At 42.6% G+C, this 22,253-nt stretch overlaps 1 protein-coding gene across 5 annotated transcripts; it reads left to right on the plus strand.

Annotated features, from left to right (window-relative positions):
* Positions 1-793: 793 nt before the first annotated feature.
* nup98 (nucleoporin 98 and 96 precursor) lies at positions 794-21,607 on the plus strand. 5 transcript variants are annotated; one of them, XM_088321102.1, is made up of 35 exons: positions 794-949; positions 2,183-2,292; positions 2,505-2,600; positions 2,676-2,867; positions 2,948-3,087; positions 3,178-3,285; positions 3,368-3,548; positions 3,677-3,843; positions 4,018-4,155; positions 4,227-4,362; positions 4,996-5,088; positions 5,350-5,490; positions 5,576-5,709; positions 5,821-6,008; positions 6,086-6,202; positions 8,115-8,286; positions 8,413-8,512; positions 8,575-8,688; positions 8,768-8,906; positions 8,972-9,149; positions 9,258-9,416; positions 9,491-9,706; positions 10,389-10,506; positions 10,621-10,850; positions 11,346-11,533; positions 11,678-11,925; positions 12,166-12,423; positions 12,491-12,648; positions 14,530-14,670; positions 14,897-15,063; positions 15,205-15,426; positions 16,325-16,566; positions 16,732-16,886; positions 18,622-18,739; positions 21,030-21,607. In XM_088321102.1, the coding sequence occupies exons 2-35, from the start codon at positions 2,214-2,216 to the stop codon at positions 21,212-21,214; spliced, it is 5,418 nt and encodes a 1,805-aa protein (XP_088177228.1). In that variant the 5' UTR covers positions 794-949; positions 2,183-2,213; the 3' UTR covers positions 21,215-21,607. The 5 variants fall into 5 exon arrangements, with proteins under 5 accessions (XP_088177228.1, XP_088177232.1, XP_088177230.1 ...); XM_088321104.1 differs by having other exon boundaries at positions 810-958; XM_088321103.1 differs by lacking the exon at positions 794-949 and adding an exon at positions 1,235-1,397.
* The last annotated feature ends 646 nt before the right edge of the window (positions 21,608-22,253 follow it).

The raw sequence follows: 22,253 nt of genomic DNA on the forward strand, positions 1-22,253 counted from the left end.
AGCAATTAAATACATTCAGAATTTCATTATATCATAATCTAACAATATGAGGTTTGAACAATTTTATTGTTTTATTGTTGTCTACTGTTTACTGACCTCTCCCACTGTTTACTACGGGCTACTGCCGTCCGTCATGGTGTCGTCACGTGGTTAGGTCACATCCAATCAAAGGGTCAATGAACTCACAGCAAGACAGAATGTAGAATAAAAAGAGGGATGATTCGTGTAAACAATGTAATTTTATTCAAATTAACAATCCAATTTAATTCCTGTACAAATATTTTGCATACAACGGCACAATTTGAAATGAACCCAAAACAATTAAAATACGAAAAACGAACCAGTTGACAGGTAACACACAGGTATGCAAATGTTACGCGGCGGAACCCAAATAAACTTCGTCTTTTTCTCATCAAACTTTTTTTCCTTTCTGTTTTTTGTTTTCAATTGTTTGTATCCATGCTTTTGGATGAACATTGAGAAAAAAATATATAAAATGTCAACAACAAAAATCCACCACCTCATAATGACGTCATCATATAAAAGTACTACAGTGCATGTCAAGTCATGTTTATTTGTATAGCACTTTATCACAAGGAGTCTCATGTCAACAAATTATTCATATCTAATATATATATATATATATATATATATATATACATATATATATATATGCAGTGATAAGGATGTCATTTATATATATATATATATATATATATATATATATATATATATATATATATTACAATGTTTCTGGTCGCGCATGCGCGCAACAAATCGCGCGGCCGGAAACCGGAACGTACCGACACTCCGCGCTGACAAAGCTAGCCGGCCAGCTTGCTTCATGTCAAACGCGCAACATATTTTTAATTCTTGTTCATTTTTCCTCTTCTATTTTCCATCAACAGAGAAACTGGAGGTGGAAACACTGCGTAACTCGTCCCTGAAGGCAAGTCGCGTAAGAACAAGGCCTCATGTTTACCGAAACCTCTTGTTTTTCGACGCTAGCTAGAGCTAGCTTAACAGCTAACCTAGTTTGGAAAGGTGGGAAGTTAGCACGAGTGTGTTGACACAACCTGGACTAACGATCAACGGGATTCCGAAAAGCGACGTCGTTGGACTGCCTCTTATTTACGTAGTTTAAACTAAAGTCACTCTGCTGTCTTGTGATGCGTTGACTTCAGTTAGCTTAATGTCGTGCCTGCGAAAAGTCAGCTAAAACGTGCTGCGAGCCACTGGCTGTGACGTCACCGTTTTAAATCAGCTTTATTACATAAATAATATCAGGAGTGTTATGTTAGCTATTAACTTAACTCTAGACAAAATCAAATGGAATGTAAAAAAGGAAAGACAGAGCCGAGTTGACCGCAAAGCGGTCACGGCTCCATGATGCTTTTGTAAGTGTTGATAATTCATGTTCTGTGTATAATTTCTGCAGCTGTTTATATGGAACTTGACTACGATTGCAGTGATAAGGATGTCATTTTATACAGAAGAACGGAAGTCTGTGGTTATTTTGGTGATATCGTTTGCCAGTCATCTCATTTTGAGGTCGTTATTAAAGGCTAGGTTTGCCGGAAACGGGTTACCTCGATTTGCCCCTCTTTTTTCAACGCTTTAATTGATTGTGCCACTAGAAATTGTTATCATAGTGACCACTCTAACGATAACCCGCAGAAAAGGTAGTGGATTCCTCCAGAAACAGTCATTGTTTCAAATCTGCTGTATGTCAAGGATTATAGTAAGGCTTTATGTTGAAATTACAGTAAACCACATTTTTATGGCAAAAAATTAAATCATGCATTCATTGATCAACAGGGGCAAAACACCACTCAAAGGCCTAATAAGATATTTGTTTTCTGTGAATTTATTTTATTAGCAGCTTGTTGGGACACCCCTTTTTAGGTTTTTATATGAGGGTGGTGTTTGCTTTAGTATAGCAACATAGTGGTATTGTACAACATTGCTTGAGATGCTTAGTTAGGATTGCACACCTCAATGTAAACAAACTGGCAAACAAAACGGGTCACACTGGGGCATTTGATTTCTAATAGTTATACATTTAAAGTCAAAACGATCTCCCCCAGTCTTTGTTTGTGTGTCTAACGAAAACTAAACGCATGACATGAACGCAAATGGCTAAAACATTGGACTTGCTGATTAAAGTTGTTGTTGTTTGCAGTGAACGCTGGCTGGCCTGCTAGCGGGGAAAGATGTTCAACAAGTCTTTCGGGACCCCCTTTGGTGGAGGCTCAGGGGGATTCGGCACCCCGTCCACCTTTGGGCAGCAAAGTAAGTGTCAATCTTTCATCTAGGTAGAGAACTGATGCTTTGAGACTTAAAAGTATTCAAGCTCACCATGAAAACAGTTGTCTGGTTGTTAGATTTTATTTAGCTAATGGTTTTTCTAAATGGGGGACACTCATCTTTGAGCACAAGGGCACAACTCAATTTTGGTGTGAGGCATGTTGGGAAACATTAGTGTGTGGTGTGTGTGCATACAGACACAGGCTTTGGCACCACAGGGGGGTTCGGTACATCTGCGTTCGGGGCAACCACCAACACTGGAGGGCTCTTTGGCACTGCACAGAATAAACCCGGTTGGTAGACTCCATTGTGACGTAGTGTAGATTTCCACACACCGTGTGACTTCTGATTCTTCTCCTTCTATCCAGGCGGCCTCTTTGGCTCCAGCACTTTCAACCAGCCGGCAACATCGTCCACCAGCACCAGTTTCGGCTTTGGTGCCCCTAGCGCCACCTCCGCCAGCCTGTTTGGCAACACGGCAGCTGGAAACACAGCAGCCAGCGGGCTCTTCGCTCAGCAAAACAATGCTTTTGGCGCCAACAAGCCCACATCCTTCGGAGGTGAGCTGGCCTGGCCCGGCCCATTTTCATTTGACTAAGTGATTTTCACCGACTCATGGCATCTCTGTGCCTAAATGCAGGCTTTGGGACCAGCACCAGCAGTGGTGGTCTCTTTGGCTCCACCAACACAACCTCAAACCCATTTGGTGGTGGCACGTCTCTGTTTGGAGGCTCTGGCTTCTCAGCCACGCAGCAGCCCGGAACCACAATCAAATTTAATGTAGGGCGTTTCAGTCTTAATGCAGACTCATTATACCTGAACTAGGGTCTCCCAGACCCAAGTTTTATTGTGGGTCTTTTTTGTATTTAGGCTCCAACTGGAAGTGACACTATGGTGAAAGCTGGAGTGACCACCAACATCAGTACCAAGCATCAGTGCATCACAGCTATGAAGGAGTACGAGAACAAATCTCTGGAGGTGACTTTGCAAAGAGCTTGACAAGTCATTTTTGGCGTCCGTCGCCTTTTCTTACTTTTTTTCTTTCTATGTCGTGCTCCAGGAGTTGAGGCTCGAAGACTACACAGCGGGACGGAAGGGCACCACAAACCAAATGCCCGCTGCAACCGGGAGCCTGTTCGGGGCCGCCGCCCCTCCGGCCAGTGCCCCCACTGGCCTCTTTGGCTCAGCAGCGTCCAACAACAACTTCACTTTCGGACAGAACAAGAGTACCTTTGGTCAAGGTGATTTCTGATCCCCACCAACACTTTCTTCTCTCCCAATGTCAACACGTGTTTGGGACCATCACGATTGCTCAATTTTCTTTAAGCCTTTGCCAAGCACTTACATAAACTGCTTTTGGTTCTGTCAGCGTCAACAGGCGGTTTCAGCGGCACAACGGGAAGCCTCTTCAGCCAACCCAATCAGCAGCAGGCTGGCAGCCTCTTCAAGCCCTTCGGTCAAACCACTACCACACAGAGCAGCGGCTTTTCCTTCGGCAACACCAATACCATGGGCCAAGCCAGTACCAGCACAATGGTGAGACATCCAAGCATATTTGAAACATTGCATACACCATTATCCATTGTCCCCTTTTAGGACTCCTGGCAAAATGTTTGTCTGAATGATTACATAATGCTTGGGTCCAATGTTTTATGCTAATGACACATTTTTCCATACGCTCATTTTGTATGTCTTTTTGCAATGCCCTAGGGTCTTTTTGGAAACACGGCTGCTTCACAGTCAGGAGGCTTGTTCGGCACTACTCAGACAAGCACCGCAACCGGGTTTGGTGCCAGTGGCGGACTTTTTGGCCAAGCCAACACCGGCTTTGGTAGTGTTGGCACTCAAGTAAGTGGGGAGCTCAAAAGTTATATAAAGAGAATGGCAGCTACTGACATGGGTGTCTTTGCCTCTTACAGCCGAGTATATTTGGGAATAAAGCTGGCGGCTTTGGCACCACCACCACGAGTGCCCCCTCCTTTGGCACTGCCACTGGAATCTTTGGCAATAAGCCTGCCCTTACGCTCGGAGGTGCAACCAATCCTTCAACATTTGGTAAGCATCACTGTTCATTTTTATTATTTCAGTACCTCTATTGATGTGCATGTTATATTGAAAAGTGTTACATGGTTACCGCGGATCCTTCGTCTTAAAAGGCATTGCATTCATCATTCTAAAATCAAGCCTTAATTGGCGTTGAAATGTCTTGAATCCAGTTTTCGAAAGCCTTAAAACATGAACACAAAGATTTAGTAATATTATTCAGGGAGTACAAAGTTATTTTTTTCCAAGCATGTGTTTATATGATGCTACACTCAACATTGGTGATGATTATAGCAGTGTTATGTTTTTCAAAAAGGTTTTACACTGGACCAAAAAGACATTTTTCATGCATCCAAATAAAAATGCATTATTAATGTAGAGCAAGAGTTCTTTGGAATTAGTAGTTATCTAACTGGCTGAGGATCCATGAATTACTGTAAACACTCTTTTAATGTCTTGATTTTGTTTTGTTTGTTTAATTTGTGGGGGGTGGTTGTCGACTTGGTCTTAAATTTGATATCAAAAGGCATTAAAAAGTCTTGAATTGAACTTGCCTTAAGCTGTAGGAACCCCGTGTTAGCGTCAGTGAGAATACAATTAGCTCAGACTGTTCAAGCCCTCGTGTTTCTTTTTCTCTTTTTGAAGGCTTCGGGGCTAACCCTGCAGGAGGAACACTATTTGGCAATAAGTCAACCACAGGAGGGCTCGGAACTGGACTGGGTAGTACCTTTGGAGCAGGTATAGTCTGATCTAAAAAAAGAAAAAAAAGTTGCATTACAAAAATGTGATGTTCTTCGGGGACTATCTGGGATTTGTATGAGGTAACCAATCAAAGATAACAATTGCTTCAGATTTATTTGTAAAAGCTTGTCACGTCTTCAGTCTTCATTAGGTATTTTTCATTAGCATTGGGGTAATTTTCTCTGAGGGAACTGGAAAAGGGATCACAATCCATGTTTGGGTAAACTGACAATGGGTCTGTTCGTGTGTGCGGATCAGTGGGCGCTGGAACCACGTCCCTCTTTGGAAATAACCAAAACAAATTGGGCTCCACACTGGGAACGCTAGGAACGTTTGGGACGAGCGGCTTCAACAGTGGCACTGGCACACTCGGCTTTGGAGGAACCCAGCAGCCCGTCGGTTGGCACTGTTTCATCCATTTGATTATCACCTAGACATGGGCGATCTCGTTTTATGTAATTTTGCGTTTACTTGTGACCCCCAGCGCTGACGGATCCAAACGCAGCAGCAGCACAACAGGCCATCCTGCAACAGCAGTTCAGCGTGCTCGCCTACTCACCCTACGGAGATTCACCACTGTTTCGAAACCCTCTGTCTGACCCCAAGAAGAAGGAGGAGGTTGGATTATGGATTATCTCTATGTTTAAGACTTTATAAATTCCAAGTTGTCATTTTGCCACCGATGAAAACACTGATATGGTCCATCTTGTGATTTTTGTACCGACGCAGCGTCTAAAACCAACCAACCCCTCGGCCCAGAAAGCTCTGACCACACCCACGCACTACAAGCTGACGCCCCGCCCAGCCACCAGAGTGCGGCCAAAGGCTTTGACTTCATCAAGTGGCTCCAAGTCGCAGCTTTTTGACGGCCTGGATGATGATGACCCTTCCCTCACCAATGTGGCCTTTGTTCCTAGGTGACTGTTGCTTTGGCAAAAGTGCGCTACTGCAAAGCATTCACACTAGGCTCAAACTGTCTTTTTTTGTTTTGTAGAAGGAGCATCAAGAAACTTGTGCTGAAAAACTTAAATAGCAGTCAGTACAGCAGTCCTGCAAACAAAGACTCTGAAGACCTTTCCTCACTGTTGGGATACCCTCAGAACGGACACAGGTATTCCCAGACTTGACACATCCCTGCTGTCATTCAGTGAAGTTGTTGTTTGATTTTGGTGGGCCATTGAACTTTTTTTACACATGCATATTTTCTGCATGTACATAAAGATATATTTTTGTTATGAAAAAAATTTTCCGACAAGTGTTGGAAACAAATAGGACAATAGGGCTGCACGATTTTGGGGAAAAAAAACTTGACTGCGGTTTTTCAGACCTAAATTGCGATTTTCGATTTTGAAAGAAAAGTGCATTTTGTGTGCTAGTTTTTTTTTTCCTGGGGAGAACATAAACGGAGTGACGTGAAAACCTAACTTGAGATGACGTACTTAGAGACTGAGACTATACAACTGGAACAAAATATCAACTATTGATGTACAAATACAGACGCTGCCCTACTTACGGACGATCGTTCGTAAGTTGAATTTGTTGGCAAGTTGCTTCAGTGCTATATTTTGTATGGGATGTATGTTTAAGGTTTATACAAGTATGTTTAAGGCTTGTATGAGTAACCTGTATTGTTATGTACTAAAAACATTTCATATGCTCTATAAAGTTAAGTTTAACTTACTTTTGGAAGAGGAGACTCAAGAGTTAGGCGACTTTCTCCGTGGTCGAAAGTAGATGAAAAAAAGCGATCCAACCAGTTTCTCAACCGCATAAAGCTTTCTTCTTCCATTTCCATTTCAAAAGAAACAGCTCGCCTTGTCTTTACACCAACCATATTGAATGGATGCACAAGATATTAAACAATAAAAATATCAAAGTAGCGCGCTGGAGATACAGTGTAGTATGTTTACACACAAACTGGGAAGAGGAAGCGGATTTCTTCGGGGTGGATGCTGTGTGAGCTCTCACATCGCCACACGCTGGTAATGTCGCAAAGAAGCACTACAGTAATGTCCTGTTCTCTGAAAAAGGTGCACAATACAAAATCTAACTTGCAGCAATGTCCGGATATTTTTCAAAATCCCCCCCAAAAATCATCTTATCAGTTTTCCGTAACTCAAATGTTCGGTAGTAGGGGAGCGTCTGTAAAAAGAAAATTGCAGTTGAATTAATGGTCTTTGTCATTACACTAAACGACACCAAAATTGAATGGTATTCTTTTAAGTGTAAAAAGGGGCAAAATGAGAGAAGCTAGCTAGCTACAGGCTACGGTTGGCTCCCTGCGACTTCTGCAATGTCTATGTGATGATTAAATTGCAAGAGTCACAAATGTCATAGTTCCAAGTCGTCCGCTTAATTGGTAATAGGACTGGTGTTGGTGACTAGCCACGTTCGGCAATGGTGGCTTAAGAGTTGTAAGCTTTCCCTTCCGACGCCGCCTCAGTCGATTCCCGGACGCGATAATAATAATTCAGGGAGCACCCGCTACTGATCAGCTTTACTTTGAGCTCTTGTGACTTTCCTCTGTGTCCAATTTGATTAATTTATTTATTTTCAATGTAACAAGCCACTAAAGGTACGAGCTGTGGCGTTTGTTTCGGTGGCCTTTGTGCCAGGGCTGTTAGGCTGGTGTTGATCTGCCAGTCAGTCAATCAAAGTTGTGCGCACATGTCTTAAAAACTTTACCCATTATTGGCTGGTGCCATTAAAACCTGTTTCTGGTTGGCAGGCGCTGCTGAACCACGAAACGTGACAATTCTAGGTGGCCAAACACTCCATCATTCAAATGACAAACTGGAACTATAAATCCTTGAAAAAAAACAGTAGTTTGCAGTTGCACTATCTCAATGAATTGCATCACGATATCTGTTCGAGTTTGGTTAATTGTGCAGCCCTTGCAGGCTATATACTTTTGATTGCTTTTGGTATGAGCGTTCCATTAGTTTTTTGACTATGATAAAGGACACGTCAGTCTTTAGTAGCAGAATTTATCATAAATGTCATGGTGTTTGGCTTGTCTGCAGCCAATCTGGAGACGTTGAGCCAAGGCCGGTTCCAGCTGACGATGACCCAGAGGTTACACAGTTTTACGTCAACCCCATCGCAAAGCCTGTGCCCCAAGGCCGAACACCCTGCATCCTGCAGGACACCATATCTGAGCTCAACATGCACAAGGGTGCCAGGATAGGCTTGGAGGTGAGCCTCAACCGCCCATTACCATCTTTGCATTGTTTTATTTTTATATTGTTGGTGGACACGAGTTACAGAAAGCGCTTCATAAATTTAAAGTTTTGGGGGCGTTTCCTATCCTTAAACCACCAGTTGAGCAGTGAGGATGCACTGGCATCTCCAGGTGATACCTCTCTTCAGGAGGACCAAGCTGATATCCAGCGTGAGTTCAATCAGGCGCCACACCCTGCAGGTATGATGCCCTTTTGTCCTTCCAGTCGACACTACTTTGACACTTTGGTTTTCGGTTTTCAGGCATTGTGCTGAGGCGCCTTGGCTATTACACCATCCCCTCCCTGGACGAGCTGGCCGCTATGGTGAACGATTGTGGCGAGTGCTTGGTGGATAATTTTACTGTTGGCAGGAAAGGTGACTTTGTAGGAGCGCTTCACTGCAGTGCTTGAAATGGACCGTCGACTCAAAGATTTTATGCAATTGGCCCTGGCAGGTTACGGCTCTATCTTCTTTCCTGGCACGGTGAACGTGACGGGACTCGACCTCGACCAGATTGTTCACTTTCGACGCAAGGAGGTCATTGTGTACCCTGACGATATAAACAAGCCACCTGAGGGCGAAGGCCTCAACAGGTGAGTCTCATGCCTGTGTGCGGCTGCATCTTACAGTACTCGCTTAATGTGTGTGAATATCACAGGCGGGCCGAGGTGACCCTGGACAGCGTTTGGCCGAACGACAAGACCACCTGTACGCAGATCAAAAGCCCTGAACGCCTCGCCGAAATGAACTACGAAGGTCGTCTAGAAAAGGCGGCGCGCAAACAGGGAGCGCGCTTTCTCGAATATAGACCCGAAACAGGGTCTTGGGTCTTTGAGGTATGTGTGTGTCGCTGGTTTTAGACCATGGGTGTCGGCGTTTCATGGATTTGTATTGAAGTTTGACGTCAAACCGTACTATTCGATTCTTTCCCTTTCCTCTCCCAGGTTGACCATTTCTCTAAGTATGGCCTGCAGGAATCAGACGAAGATGATGACGTTCCACTCAAGACTGACTCAAAAAAATTGAAAACAATATCCGTCCCCCCCTCCAAACTGCAGCCGCTGCTCCCCCCCGCTCAGCAACAGATGCCGCCACCAAACCAGGTGATGTCCCGACTGCTCCACGTTCTGACCCTGCTTTAAAGGGTCCGCTCACTGTGTTCCTCTGGTCTCTTCAGACTACGGCGGTTGCTGACCTGCCGAGCAGCGTCATCGAATTGGACAGTGACATGGCTGACGTCACTCAAAGTTTCCAAGCGGAAAGCATGCCAGGAGAAGATGAAGAATGCGAGTTGCTGGATGACATGGAAGATGTCGAGGGTGCTCAGCAAGATGGTGTCCCTCCGTCTGGTCACATCGCATCTTCTCTGGGCATCAACCCCCACACCCTGCAGGTATACCTTGACTTATCCCGTTTCACTAATAAGCAAAGCCCCATTCTAAGGTTTGCTAATTGATCTTGGAGGGATATCTTTAGATGATCGATGTTTTAAACCACTTCAGGTGTGCATGACGATCAGTAGAGTTGAGGCAAGATTGGGCCTAAAAAAATCCAGCCCGAAGCCAACCTTTGAACTTGATCTGAGGGACTTGACCAGAAGTAAACCCAAAGCGGCACTTGGGCGCCGTGCGTACTTCAGCCAAAGTGCAGCTTCGGGTTTACTTTGGGCTTGGTCTTTCACATTAAGAGTGCACTTCAGTAAGAGCCAAAGTACATGTGACACCAAAGCGAAGCGCCATAGCACGCACTTTGGCGCTGATGTACACGTGGCCTGAAGTCCACGCTTCGGGGCTGCACTTCGGCACTAAAGTCTGTCCCGCGCTGAGGTGCAGCGCCAAAGTGTGCTTCACAAGTAAAACTACAGTTACTTCAGAATAATATCACTGAAGTATAAGTAAAAAGTAGTCATACAAATAATTACTTGAGTAAACGTAAGTGCATGCTGTGCAAATGCTCCACGAAAAAAAAAATACGGCGATCGAGAAGCCCGTCCTGATGTAATGATTGACATTATGTGCCCCAGTTGGCTATTACAATATTGCATTACAAAAACCTGCTGTTTGTTTTGGTCTTAGATCATGAAGGCATCTCTGTTTGCTGAAGATGACGAGCAGAGCGACTTTTTCCAGGATCACATTAAAAAGAAATCCCCAGACTTTTCTTCACATCTCAGCTTCCCTAGACAACCCTTGGGTATGCATTCCCAACTTGAATGTATAGCATTTCTGCTCCTTTGCCAGAAATTGAGTTTCTTAGAGAACAGGCCCACCATTTGAACCTGAAGTGTTTTTCCCCCTATTTGGCTAGTTGGCGGACTCTTGCAAGCTCGCTTTTCTTCTGGCCTGGTCACCCAGCTGCATGATTCTCCCCGTGGCCCAGCTACTCCTCCGTTGCGGCCGGAAGCCTCACCTTGGGCGACACCCGCCGTGTCCTCGTTCTTGCTACCACCTAAGCCAGCGGAACCCCCTATTAGAACCGTTGGGATTCGGCGCTTAGGAGGCCCTGTCCCTCTGGAAGAATCTATCATGCACGGAAAGGCAAGTGCTCAGAATGCAACAGAAATGTGGAAGGTCATGCATCACCCTATGTACTCCATTATATATATTTTTGAAAGTTTTAGAAAATGAGTTGCCAATTTTTAAAATTACTATGGAGGAATGCACCAGGAAAAGAGTAATGTATTGTTCCACTTTTGTTTTCCATAATGTTTTTTTATTCTCCTACAGAGCTCTTTTCTTATGATTCACAATTACTTCGTGGCCTCCCGCGCTAACTGCTATATAGTATATGATTAGTTTATTTTTTTCGTAGTGAAGCAATTAAAAATATAACCTACTAAATATCTGGATGGTAATTGTAGTCTTGAATGTGTGTGAGTGTGTGTGAATGGGTAAGTGTGAAGCACATTGTAAAGCGCTTTGGTAAGTCTTCATTGACCTGAAAAGCGCTATATTAAATGCAGACCATTTACCATTTGAATGTCTGTTAAAATATGTTTAATTAGTTGTTTTTTGCTGCCAATATCTGTGCAGGGAAACTTGCTGATGGACGCCGGACTGTATGCGGGACATTCCTTCCGTGTGGGTTGGGGTCCCGGGTGGACGCTAGCACACTGTGGCAGCCAACTCGGTTCTCCCCTTGGCAAGAAACAAGCAAGAAGAAATAAAGAGATAACAAATGGAGATTTGAGTTTCCTGCCACAACCTGCCAGGAGCAAACCGTAAGACATTTTGTCTGGTGCGGTGGGAGTGAATGAGCACAAAATTTCTGAAATAACCCTATTCCAAAAATATTGCTGTTTGAATAAATATAAAACCAAAACCGCTCCTATACAGGAACTGATTATCATTCTATCTTTGGCCAGGCTGATGGAAAGCCCCTACAAGGTGGTTGTTGAGCAAGTGGTGGCTCCCGGGTCGCCAGAGGATGAGATGAGTGAGGAGCTAAATCAAGAAGTTCTGCAGCATCCTCTAGAGATCTGTCTTAAGCACAGTACCATCAGCACCGAGGATTCTGCTTGCCCGTTGATCAGCCCGCAACCCGGTGTGGCAGCGCTGCACGACTACGCCGATTGGATCTCTGAGATGAGCGATGAAGAAGCAGACACTGACTGTGAGCCTACTATCAGAATTACCCTTGTAAAAGATGTTTTAAGTTTTGAATTTTTTGAATTTTTAATTTTTTTTTACTTTCTTAATAAATGGAAAAAAATCTTGAAGTGTGGGGGTGCATCTAGGGTTTAGGAACACTGGGTGAACGGGAAAGAGTGAGATAGCAACCAATAAGTTCAGACACCCTCATGTCTTCCATTTAGCTGTGGCTTGTTTAACTTTGTTCTTTGCATTTCCTCAGCTGTGCTCACCCACTGGTGCGAGGTGTGGACTCTATGCCGTGCACTCTGGGGCGAGATGCCAAACGCCGAGGCCATGGGCGAATACGAGCAGCAGCTGGAGCGCAGGCACACCTTCTCCGCCTGGCTGTCACGTCACACCGCCCACCAGGTGGAGGAGGAAGTGGCCCTGGCAAGAAAGGGACGTTGCACGGAGGCAATCTTCAGTTACCTGACTGGAAACCGTATCAGTGAAGCGTGTCATTTAGCACAAAAGCAAGGTGATTTTTAAGTTGTGGAAGGCAGCCATAATTGGAAACTAAGTAACATTGCGGTTTTGTGTCACAGGACAACACCGCCTGGCACTACTCCTTTCCCAGGCTGTTGGATCGCAGCACAGTCGGCAACTTCTTGCTCTTCAGTTGGCCGATTGGAACCGCATGAAAAACGATGCCCACTTGACGGAGGAAAGCTTACGAATCTTCACGCTGCTTGCTGAAAAGCCTGTAGGTTACTTTTTGCTGTATCTCTCTCTACCTTGCACTCTTTAGCATGAGCTGACGAGCTAGGGCATTGAGATTATTTCAACTCAAATGGTAGGAAACAGACATATCCACAATACTAATCAATATTCTTGATCCCAAAGAGTCATGAAAGCAAAAGATTGATTTTTGTTTTAATTATTTTTTGAGAGAGCCACAACACTTTATTACAAAATTCAGTAAAACCGCCAAATTCGCTCTGCAGACAAAAGCTAATTCTTCAGCACATTTTATTTTACTGTGTGACGTTTAACGAATTAATCAAATTTAAGAAATAATAATGATGCCAGAGCCCGTGTCTCATATAAACATACCATCTAAAATCTGTGTCCCTCCCGTTATCCCTTAACTTCAGTTCCAGATGCTTCTCTCAAAAGGGAAGTGGCGTTGCTAGACATCTTTTGCCATTGACTCATTTTTGAAGGCCTACAGAAATTTTTGTTCTTTCGCTAAATAAGCATAGGACACAGCAAAAGAAAGCTTGAACCCTGATCTTTCATTAGGAAATTTATGTATCTACCTTCTACCATTGTTTAGTAAACTTAAGATGTTTTTTTTTTCTTTTCTTTTTTTTCTCTGAAAGGATGTTTTTTAAGCCGAACCTTCACTTGGGTGCTTTTTTTGGCACTTGTGATACCCTCCAATTTATAAGGAATGTTTTCCATAAACACAAGGTTTTGTTTATTTTTGAGAGGGGTTCGGGGGGTTGATCAAAGCTCTGCTGACTGAGAGAAAGAGAGCGATGCATCGCTTCTGTGGTACGACAAAGGTGCAGGACATACATCCTTTTCAGCGCGATGCAGAAATGCAGAGCAGGTTTCCGGTCACAATACAGTATGAAAGACTCGATGATGTGAATTGTCATCTGAAATTTCAAGTTTAGGGGGCTAGCCGATCAGCGTGTATCTTGACTGCAAATGAAATGAAATGATCTGCATTTATAGAGCGCTTTTCAAGTCAATGACTTCCCAAAGCGCTTTACATTGTGCTTCACATTTCCCAATAGCGGCCGTGATCTGTGCAGCCATGTAAGGCGCTAACCTGCTTATTGGGGGTATTGGGGATTCAGTGTCTTACCCAAGGACACTTCGGCATGTAACACGGACAAGCTGGGATTCGAACTGGGATCCCTTAATCCTAAAACGATCGCTCTAACTCCTGAGCTACTGCCGCCCCACTGCACCTCACTAACCCTTCTTGCGCATTCGAGCTAACAAGCAGACAAAGCGTGATTTCCCGAGACCGGTGCTGTGTAGGTGTGGGAAGCATTCATTGTTTATTTTTTCAAAAAAAATTTTTTTCTCTTTTAATTGAATGGCCAATCGGCAGGAATCTAGGCTGCCCAAATCGTTCCTCATTAGTGCGGAAAGCGTGTTTTTTTTCCCATTTATTTTTTTTAATTATTAAATCTTTTTTCCCAATCTTTTTATTTTATATTATTTTTTTCCCCGCAAAGGAGTGAACCAGTGTGAAGTATATACTCGACCGAACCATATACGATCACAGCATTGTTTGCCCTCCGTGTACTACGATACTTCTTTTGGTGCTAATAAATTAGATGACATAGAGAAAACTTGTATTTATTCAATTTTGTCTCTGAGCCAGATGTACTCCTGAAAAAAGCCATGTCTCGCTCGCAAGCCATCGGTTCCCAACCCCTGCTCTAAATGATCACTCAAAATGACCAAAGTGTCAAAGCATTCATAGCAGAAGGGGGAGGCTCCTTGTCCATTGAATTGAAGCAGAATTTCTTTCCGTTCATTTCACCAATGCTCAGTAACTTGATTTGTTTTGTCAATGCCCAAGCAGCGTTTTGTTGGTGTAAATTCGTACATTCCTGTGCAGGTCTGGCAGATATCCGACTCTGTGGTCAACACTTGCACGCAGCTGGACTGGAAGCGTTGCCTTGCTGTTCACCTCTGGTTCATGCTGCCTCCCACTGCCTCTGTGGCTGATGCCCTTGCTAAGTACCAGGATGCTTTTCAGGTGAGTAAAAGTTAACCGAAAGTAGTTAAGGAAGCCAATGTCAAAAATATTTGCGGTTAAAAAACAGATACATTTGGTAAAAAGTTACCATCTCAAGTAAATACTTTATTGTGTCTTTTCAGTCTGTTTTTAATTGCATAAAAATAAAATCCCCCCCAAAAATAAAAAAGGCTTATTGCAATTTCTGGCTTTATTTTATTGGCTTATAACCAAGTGTGTCCTGTAGGGCTCATGTGAGGGTGGCAAGTATGCCTGCGCTCCACTGCCCCCATACCTAGAGGACAAGCAGTTAGATATGGACCACTGTGACAAAGACGAGGAAGAGAACGAGGGGGCGTCAAAGCAGCCTTTGTATGACATTTGCTTCCACCTGCTCAAACTCTACAGCGACAGGTAAGTGACCACAATGTTAAACTCCTCACAAATGGTAAATTCTTTAAAGTCCTATCACATAAACGATGAAACTACAAGAACATAAAAAAACAAGTTATAAAACTACAACCATTTGTTTTGCATTCTGGTGTGGTGTCACAGACATTACAGCCTGCAGCAGTTGCTGGAGCCTCTGAGTGCCACGTGGGAGCGTTTGGATTTTCGTCTAAGCTGGCACCTTTGGGGTGTCCTGCAGGCACTTAACTACAGCCACCTTAGCACTGCACGCCAAGGCCTGCTGCATGCCAGCTACGCCGCGCAGCTGGAGAGTGCCGGCCTGTGGCATCTGGCCATTTTCATCCTGCTCCACATCCCTCAACACGCGTAAGTACGCGTGCAGGATCATAGGAAATATCCTCTTTTTGGATACTCAGCCCAAAGTCTAGCTAAAAAAATAACGGGAAATGTTTAAGGCTCATTGTTTCAATTGAAATGTGATCCTTTTTAATGTTGTCACAGACATGGCATAGTGCTCATAAGTTCATAGTATAGTAGACACACAACTTGCAAGGAGAACCGGTGAAGACCGTACAAAAGACATTCACAATAACAAATTCCAAATCTGTTCTTAAAGCCCTCTGAGCCCTTTTTTTTTTTTTTTTTTTTTTTTTTTAAATTCTTTTTTTTTTTTTAGTCATAATGGTATTAGAGGGACAATATTTAACTTTTTTTTTCGCATGATCAAGCAATATGAAATAATTTTTCTCACTTTGTGTATTTCCTTCAGGGGGGGATATGTGGTTTAACAAAAAATCAGCAAAACGATACATGAAAATTAGTTAACTCAATTTTTGTGTAGGAAAGAAATGACCCCAAACAAGTATTTTAAATGCTCCTGACTTTTCCCAATAAATATCTTTCTAGTCACTATCCAAGATAAACAAAAGTCTGGCACCAAATTGGCAGGCTGAAAAAATCTGGAAAAGGGTTTTCAAACATCTTTACGGGATTTTAAAATTTCTGAGAATTAAATTTAAATCATGTGACTCCTCTGAATGACTATTCTGCCATTATTATTATTATTATTTGATTTATTGAACATTAGCATACAAACATCTTACCACAGTTGCGTAAACAGTACATTCAAACTGTACAAGTAACCAAAACACCAATAAAGAAACGGAAAGGGGGGTAACGGAAAGTTACATAAAAAAAATGCCAAAATGTTTGCAAATATTTGTTTTAATAGCCTTCTGTACTCTGCCTTCGTTATTCATTTTAGCCACCGTGAGCGTGCGGTGAAGACTATGCTGAGCCTGCACTGCCCCCTGCAGGAGACGGAAGAGTCTGCGAGCAGGGAACTCTTCCTGACCCAGCAACTTCTTGTCCCAAAACGCTGGATCCACGAGGCCAAGAGTGTTCGCGCCCACTACAATGGCAACAAACACCTGGAGGCTTTGCACCTTTACCGTGCCGGCCATTGGAGTCTATGTCACCGGCTTCTCGTCACTCACCTTGCCCCAGGTATTGTATTTTACAGTCTATGGCGCACTGAAAAACCCTTGTTTGGCCAGAACTTTTAAAGTGCGCCTTATAGCCCGGTGCAACTACGGTATTCTACTATTTTGTGTCCAAAGTCCTTTTTTCTCTGAAGGTCTTATGAGTGCTTTCATGAATTTCATTTCCAAGATTGCATCATCAATGATAACCACGACTACCTGTTGAAGTTTTTGGAGGAACTGGCAGTGCCAGAGCACAGCGTCACCATTCAGGACTGGTACAGCGCTGGCAAGGTTTATCTGGACTACATTCAGGTCACCAACACCTTGCGGGACGTCCAGCAGGTGGGTCACATCGCCTTGTCCATGATGGGGTTGAAACGTTTAGTCGATCTTGTCGACAAAAATCGATATTAGAAAAAGTTTACAACTAGATTAATTGTCGCCAGAGAGCGGGATCTCTACATGAATATAAGATTGATGAGAGTCTCAAAAGCCAATGGTGTCTCGGTCACAAATGGTATCATAAACGTACTGTAATGGCGACGTCAACATCAAGTATGTGTACCAAAAACTTCTCCAGTTTTGAAACATTTTAGCCTGCATACGGGCATATCATTGAAGCACGAACATTAGAAGAGAACAGTCGGAAAGTTGACCAAAATTGAGTCTGACTCGCCTGGGTAAGATTCAAGTAGTGTTCAAGTCGATACCGTTTTGATGACATACATTGTACATTTATACGTGCATATTTTACTATAGGGGAGCTTGAGCCTTCTGTTAGACTCTGACTTACAAGTGTGTTTGAAGTTAAATGCATGCAGTCTAAAAACAAACGTCAGTAGTTGAAACCGTTTAATTCCAAACTGTCGAGAATCGTTAAGTACTTTTGTTACAAAATTTGTATTCAAACACTGAATGTATTCCACAAAATGGACGTTTTTTGTTTTTTTTCTGCTTCTTGGTTTAGAGATAAAAAAAACAAAAAACTTTGTTTGATCATTCAGAGGTTTATTTTAGAGGTCGGCTGATTATTGGGCAGGCCGATTATCGGCTCTGATATTTGGGGACTTGACTTATCTAGGTATTGGCATTTTAATTCATTCGACGGGCCGATTATTAAGCCTCAAATACAGCCTATCTCTCTCGATTGCTCCTACTCCTCCCCTCCTCTTTTTTCCTTACCACCCAACCCGCATCTTCTGATTGGATAAGCAACCGGGGTAGAGCCACTGAAGCAAAAGTGTAGTTGTTTATGGGAAGCACGCTCAGGTGGGGACAGATATATTATCATAACATGAGTTCGCCAATCAAGCGGGTGTGTGATTGAGAGAGAGAGCATAAAAATCTCACTTATGTGGAAGGCTGAGTAAAGATCTGTTATCAGAACATTGGTCCATCTGCCTCAGAGGAGTGCCCACACTTTTCAATATGCTAGCTCCATTGAAATGTCCTTTGTTTTTTTGCACTTTTTTTTTTTACATTAATTTAAGTCATGTTGGTTGTATCAACACTTTTATTTATTGTTGAATAATCACTAAACTATTTGTTTTTATGTACCTTTTAGGAGTTGTTGCGAAGCCTGATTTTATTTCCTGCACTGTTGGGTTTTTTAAGTCAAAGAAAGTTGTGTTGGTTGTGTTGAGATTCCATTTTTTATTACTGTCAAAGGTTTCAGAGAGCCATTACAGTTATATTTGACTTTATAAAAAATATATTTTTGTTGGCCTCCCCTAATACTCGTAATCTGTATCGGCTCCCTACTTTACTTATGGTTTTATGTCTCTGACCTAGTACTGTGCCTATTTGGTTTTAGATTTTTCTTTCATTTTTGTATGAATCGTGAGTATGTTCGATAAAAAGGGTATTTTTCATTGTACCAAATTTTCTTTATCATTTACCACATACAGTAAATAAATCAACTAAATGCTAAATTTAATTTTAAAAATTTAAAAATATCTGATTATTGGACTAATTATTTCAATAGTCTGTGACCAGTCGCCTTTTAAAATAGTTGTTAGTTGCAGTGCTATTCCAGGATGTGAGTCAGTACAACAACTAAGATTTTTTTCCATTGCAGATGGAAAGTGGCGGCGACGGCTACCAGCTAGAGCGTCTTTACACCCAAGTGACGTCTTTATGCGGCAGAATACACCTCCTGCCCTGCGGAGGTGCCAGAGATCGCTTGGCGCAATCAGGTATACCTATTGCAGGGATTTCAAACTCAGGCCAATCTCAGCGTTTATGACGATAGTTTGAGGACCCTGCCTTATTATAATAGTTTAAAGGGACGGTGTGTATTAATAAGTGTCTTTCAGTTGTAGGAAAAAAACCCTACCATATTTTCCACACTATAAGGCGCACTCCCAAATAATAGTGTTTTGTGATAACTTTTTGTCATATAAAAGGCGCGCATGGAATTACTAGTAAAGTAAGTTTCAGGGCTGCACTAAAAAATTGATTCCAAACCGGATTACTGCACTGATTGATCAGTCGGAACATATCACTGATCAAAATTGCGTACCAGTGAATGTAACTGGATTCAAACCCAGATCGCGGTAGGGAGCACACGGGATTCTAACCGCTACACCACTAGGCACACAGACGACACATGAAAGGGCATTAGGGTTGATGTGATCATCACACTTTTTTTACTCACAGTACCAAAATGTTGATGTTTATATTGGGCCAAGGCTGCAAGAATATTGTCAGACAATAAACCGGTTCATGGTAGAGCCAACTCGCAGAAATTTCACGAGGCGCATTAGATCCTCGACTGGGATGATGGGGGCATTTTGGGAAGTAATTCAATTGTTCTGAACTGAATGAAGAGAACGCCATTGTGGGAAGTAATCTGGATGTCCTGAAATACATAAACGCATGGCCACACATATTCAAACCAGTTGTCACTTAAAATGCTTGGTTTGAGCTGAGAGAAAATTCAAACCTTCTCTCTTGACATATCTGGTGCTAAGACTAAAAATAGTGTGATAATGAGAAGACCTGGTGCCATTTCACGTGTTGTCTGCAACGCTAATGATTCTGTGGATAGGATGCAGTGCTCTCACTGTGATCGGGGCTTGAGTACCGTTGCACTCAATGTTATGCAATTGTGAACAGCCGGCCACATCCCTAGTGTGCTTTTAACATGGCTACCTGGGTTCCATCCCTGTTGCCGCCATTATGCAATTGTGGCAGTGTTCTCATTTGCCCGCGTCTCTGCGTCCTAGACGCATCATTTTTGCTGGGGACGCATTGGGTCAACTCAACGTGCGTCCCCGGGACACAACGTTTTTGACACCAGATTTAAAAAAAAAAAAGTAATCTGGTAATAATGACAAAGATTTACCGCACTCCAAACTTTTCTTCAGGCAGATCCGCCATTGTTGTTTTGGTCTCGCGCCGATCTCGGCAAACGAGATGTCGTTGCTTCGAGACGACGTCATTGTTGTGGCGGTTGTCGAGTGAAAGAGAAGTATGCCTCCGAAAAAACAGTTGGTATTAGGTGCAAATCAACCAAGAATTGGTAATTTCTTCAGTGTTGGTAATAAGTCGAAACATAACACAGAAAGTGGTAACAATGGCAATAATTCCGGCACGAAAAAACGGCGGAGAAATTCTTCAGAAGACCGCGAAGGCAAGGAAAACGCATGTTTTGAAGCGAACGATTCGACGAAAGAAAATAAACAGAAGAATACTCCGAGCAAGAAAAGGACTTTTCTGCCAAAATGGACTAAATTGTATTCCTGGATTGGACCTTGAGAAGGCATTACAACTATGACGGGACAGCAAACCACAAAGAATATATGAACTGAAAAATTTGAAGTGATAACTGCTTTGTATTACCAATTAACTGTGGTGATTAAAACAGCCAGAATATATAAATATTTCAGCAATATTATTTTGTATAGTGTACAATATTGTGAACTGAAAAATCTGAAGTGATAACTGCTTTGTATTACCAATTAACTGTGATGATTAAAACTGAATGAAAAGATAGATTAATATAATTAATTCAGCAATAATATTTTGTATGATGTACAATATTGTTGTGAACTAAAAAATCTTGAAATGATAACTGTTTTGTATTACCAATAAACTGTGATTAAAACTGAATGAATATATGAATTTAAATTATATATTTGTCGCCGATTTACAATTTCAACCACGATAACACTAAATTTTGGGGAGCCATAGATCTCTGTTGGGACCCATAGAATTTTTGAGCATGCTACTCCCTGGAACCCATCACTTTTCAGAGGTAAAATGAACACTGTTGTGGTAAGCCATATTTTTAGCCACTGATCAATAATTGCATAATTATGGTAATGCATTTACATTTTTTCTGCCTATTAGGAACACTGCGATATAAGCCAAAATTGGGTGCGCCGTATAGTCTGGAAAATAAATTCATTTATTTTGTGAAACCTGTAAGCTTGTTTTCTCCCAAATTCAAACAACATCTGACAAGCATGTTCCCCTTTTCAGAAATGGCCAAACGCGTGGCCAACATCCTGCGCGTCGTGCTTAGTCTGCAGCGCGGACCGGGGGCGCCCCCAGTGTCGGCCCAGCAGCTGGCGCCGCACGTGGCCCGGCTGCCCATGCCCGAAGATTACGCACTAGAAGAGCTGCGAGGCCTCACCAACTCCTACCTGCGGCAGTTCCTCGTCTGACACAAAACGTAACCTGCAAACACTGATGCAATTCGCCAACGCACTGCTTTTAGCCGAGCAGGACGCCCCGGAGGAAATATCTATCTGCAAGGTTTTATAGAGCAAAAAGTCCAAGTAGACAAAGGCTCTACATGGTCTATTTTTGTAGATTTTTTTTCTGGGGGGGGTGTGTCTTTATATTGTAAGTGCACGTATTATAAAAGATAATGTTTTGAAAACGTAGTCACTGTTTTGAAAGCTATTTCACCCGTATTCAAAAGACTTATTTTTTGTGTGTGCTTTAAATCACTTTTGTACAAAAATGGGCTACAAAGGTGTTATTTTTGTTATCCTATGACCATACGGTGTCATTCGTGTGTTGAAATTTTTTAATAAAGTCTCTCATGAAAGGAATTGGGGTTTTGCTGATTTCAAATACTGAATTTTTTGGACTACTCCTACAACTACTGCTGCTAGAGGACCAAAGCACAGTTTGTCAAGGTGAGTAGCTGAGTTTTGGTCTCATTGAAGCTTCAAAGTAAATGGGTTAATTAAATGACCATAACAACCCTAGAGTGTATACCGTAAATTCCGGACTATAGAGCGCACCTGATTATAAGCCGCACCCACCACATTTTAAGAGGATAACCGCTTTTGTACTTACATAAGCCGCACCTGTATATAAGCCGCATGCGCCCACATTAAAACATGTAACACAATGACAAAAGTAACCGAAAGTCCCGCAATTATAACTGAATATAAAGTACACCGTCCAAAAACCACATCCAGCAAAATGAACGGAAAATGATACCGGTTCTTAAGGTTTGATGCAGACCTGCAGAGTCCGGGTCCCGTTGAAAGTAATCTAAGGAAAAAAAGTCTATTTCCAAAGGTAAGGGTGGGAAAAATATATATCCACTATTGTCCGCTGCGTCCAAAAACACGTCTCACCTTTACTTCACTTCCCGTCAGCCCCCGTTGTTTTCGCCCCTTCTTTTTGATTCGTCCGTGGAAAACATCAGAATAAGTCTCTAAAATAAATGCATTACAAAAAATATAC

This window comes from Urocampus carinirostris, chromosome 17 (assembly GCF_059441175.1).
Source record: "Urocampus carinirostris isolate Australia breed hairy pipefish chromosome 17, RoL_Ucar_1.0, whole genome shotgun sequence".
NCBI lineage: Eukaryota > Metazoa > Chordata > Actinopteri > Syngnathiformes > Syngnathidae > Urocampus > Urocampus carinirostris.

What these genes read in the sequence shown, in the direction of transcription:
- nup98 (XM_088321102.1), top strand. Translation starts at nt 2,214, where the DNA reads ATGTTCAACAAGTCTTTCGGGACCCCCTTTGGTGGAGGCTCAGGGGGA. An exon ending in GTGCCAGGATAGGCTTGGAG is followed by an intron (nt 8,287 to 8,412) that starts GTGAGCCTCAAC and finishes TTAAACCACCAG; the next exon opens with TTGAGCAGTGAGGATGCACT. An exon ending in TCAACCCCCACACCCTGCAG is followed by an intron (nt 9,707 to 10,388) that starts GTATACCTTGAC and finishes TTTTGGTCTTAG; the next exon opens with ATCATGAAGGCATCTCTGTT.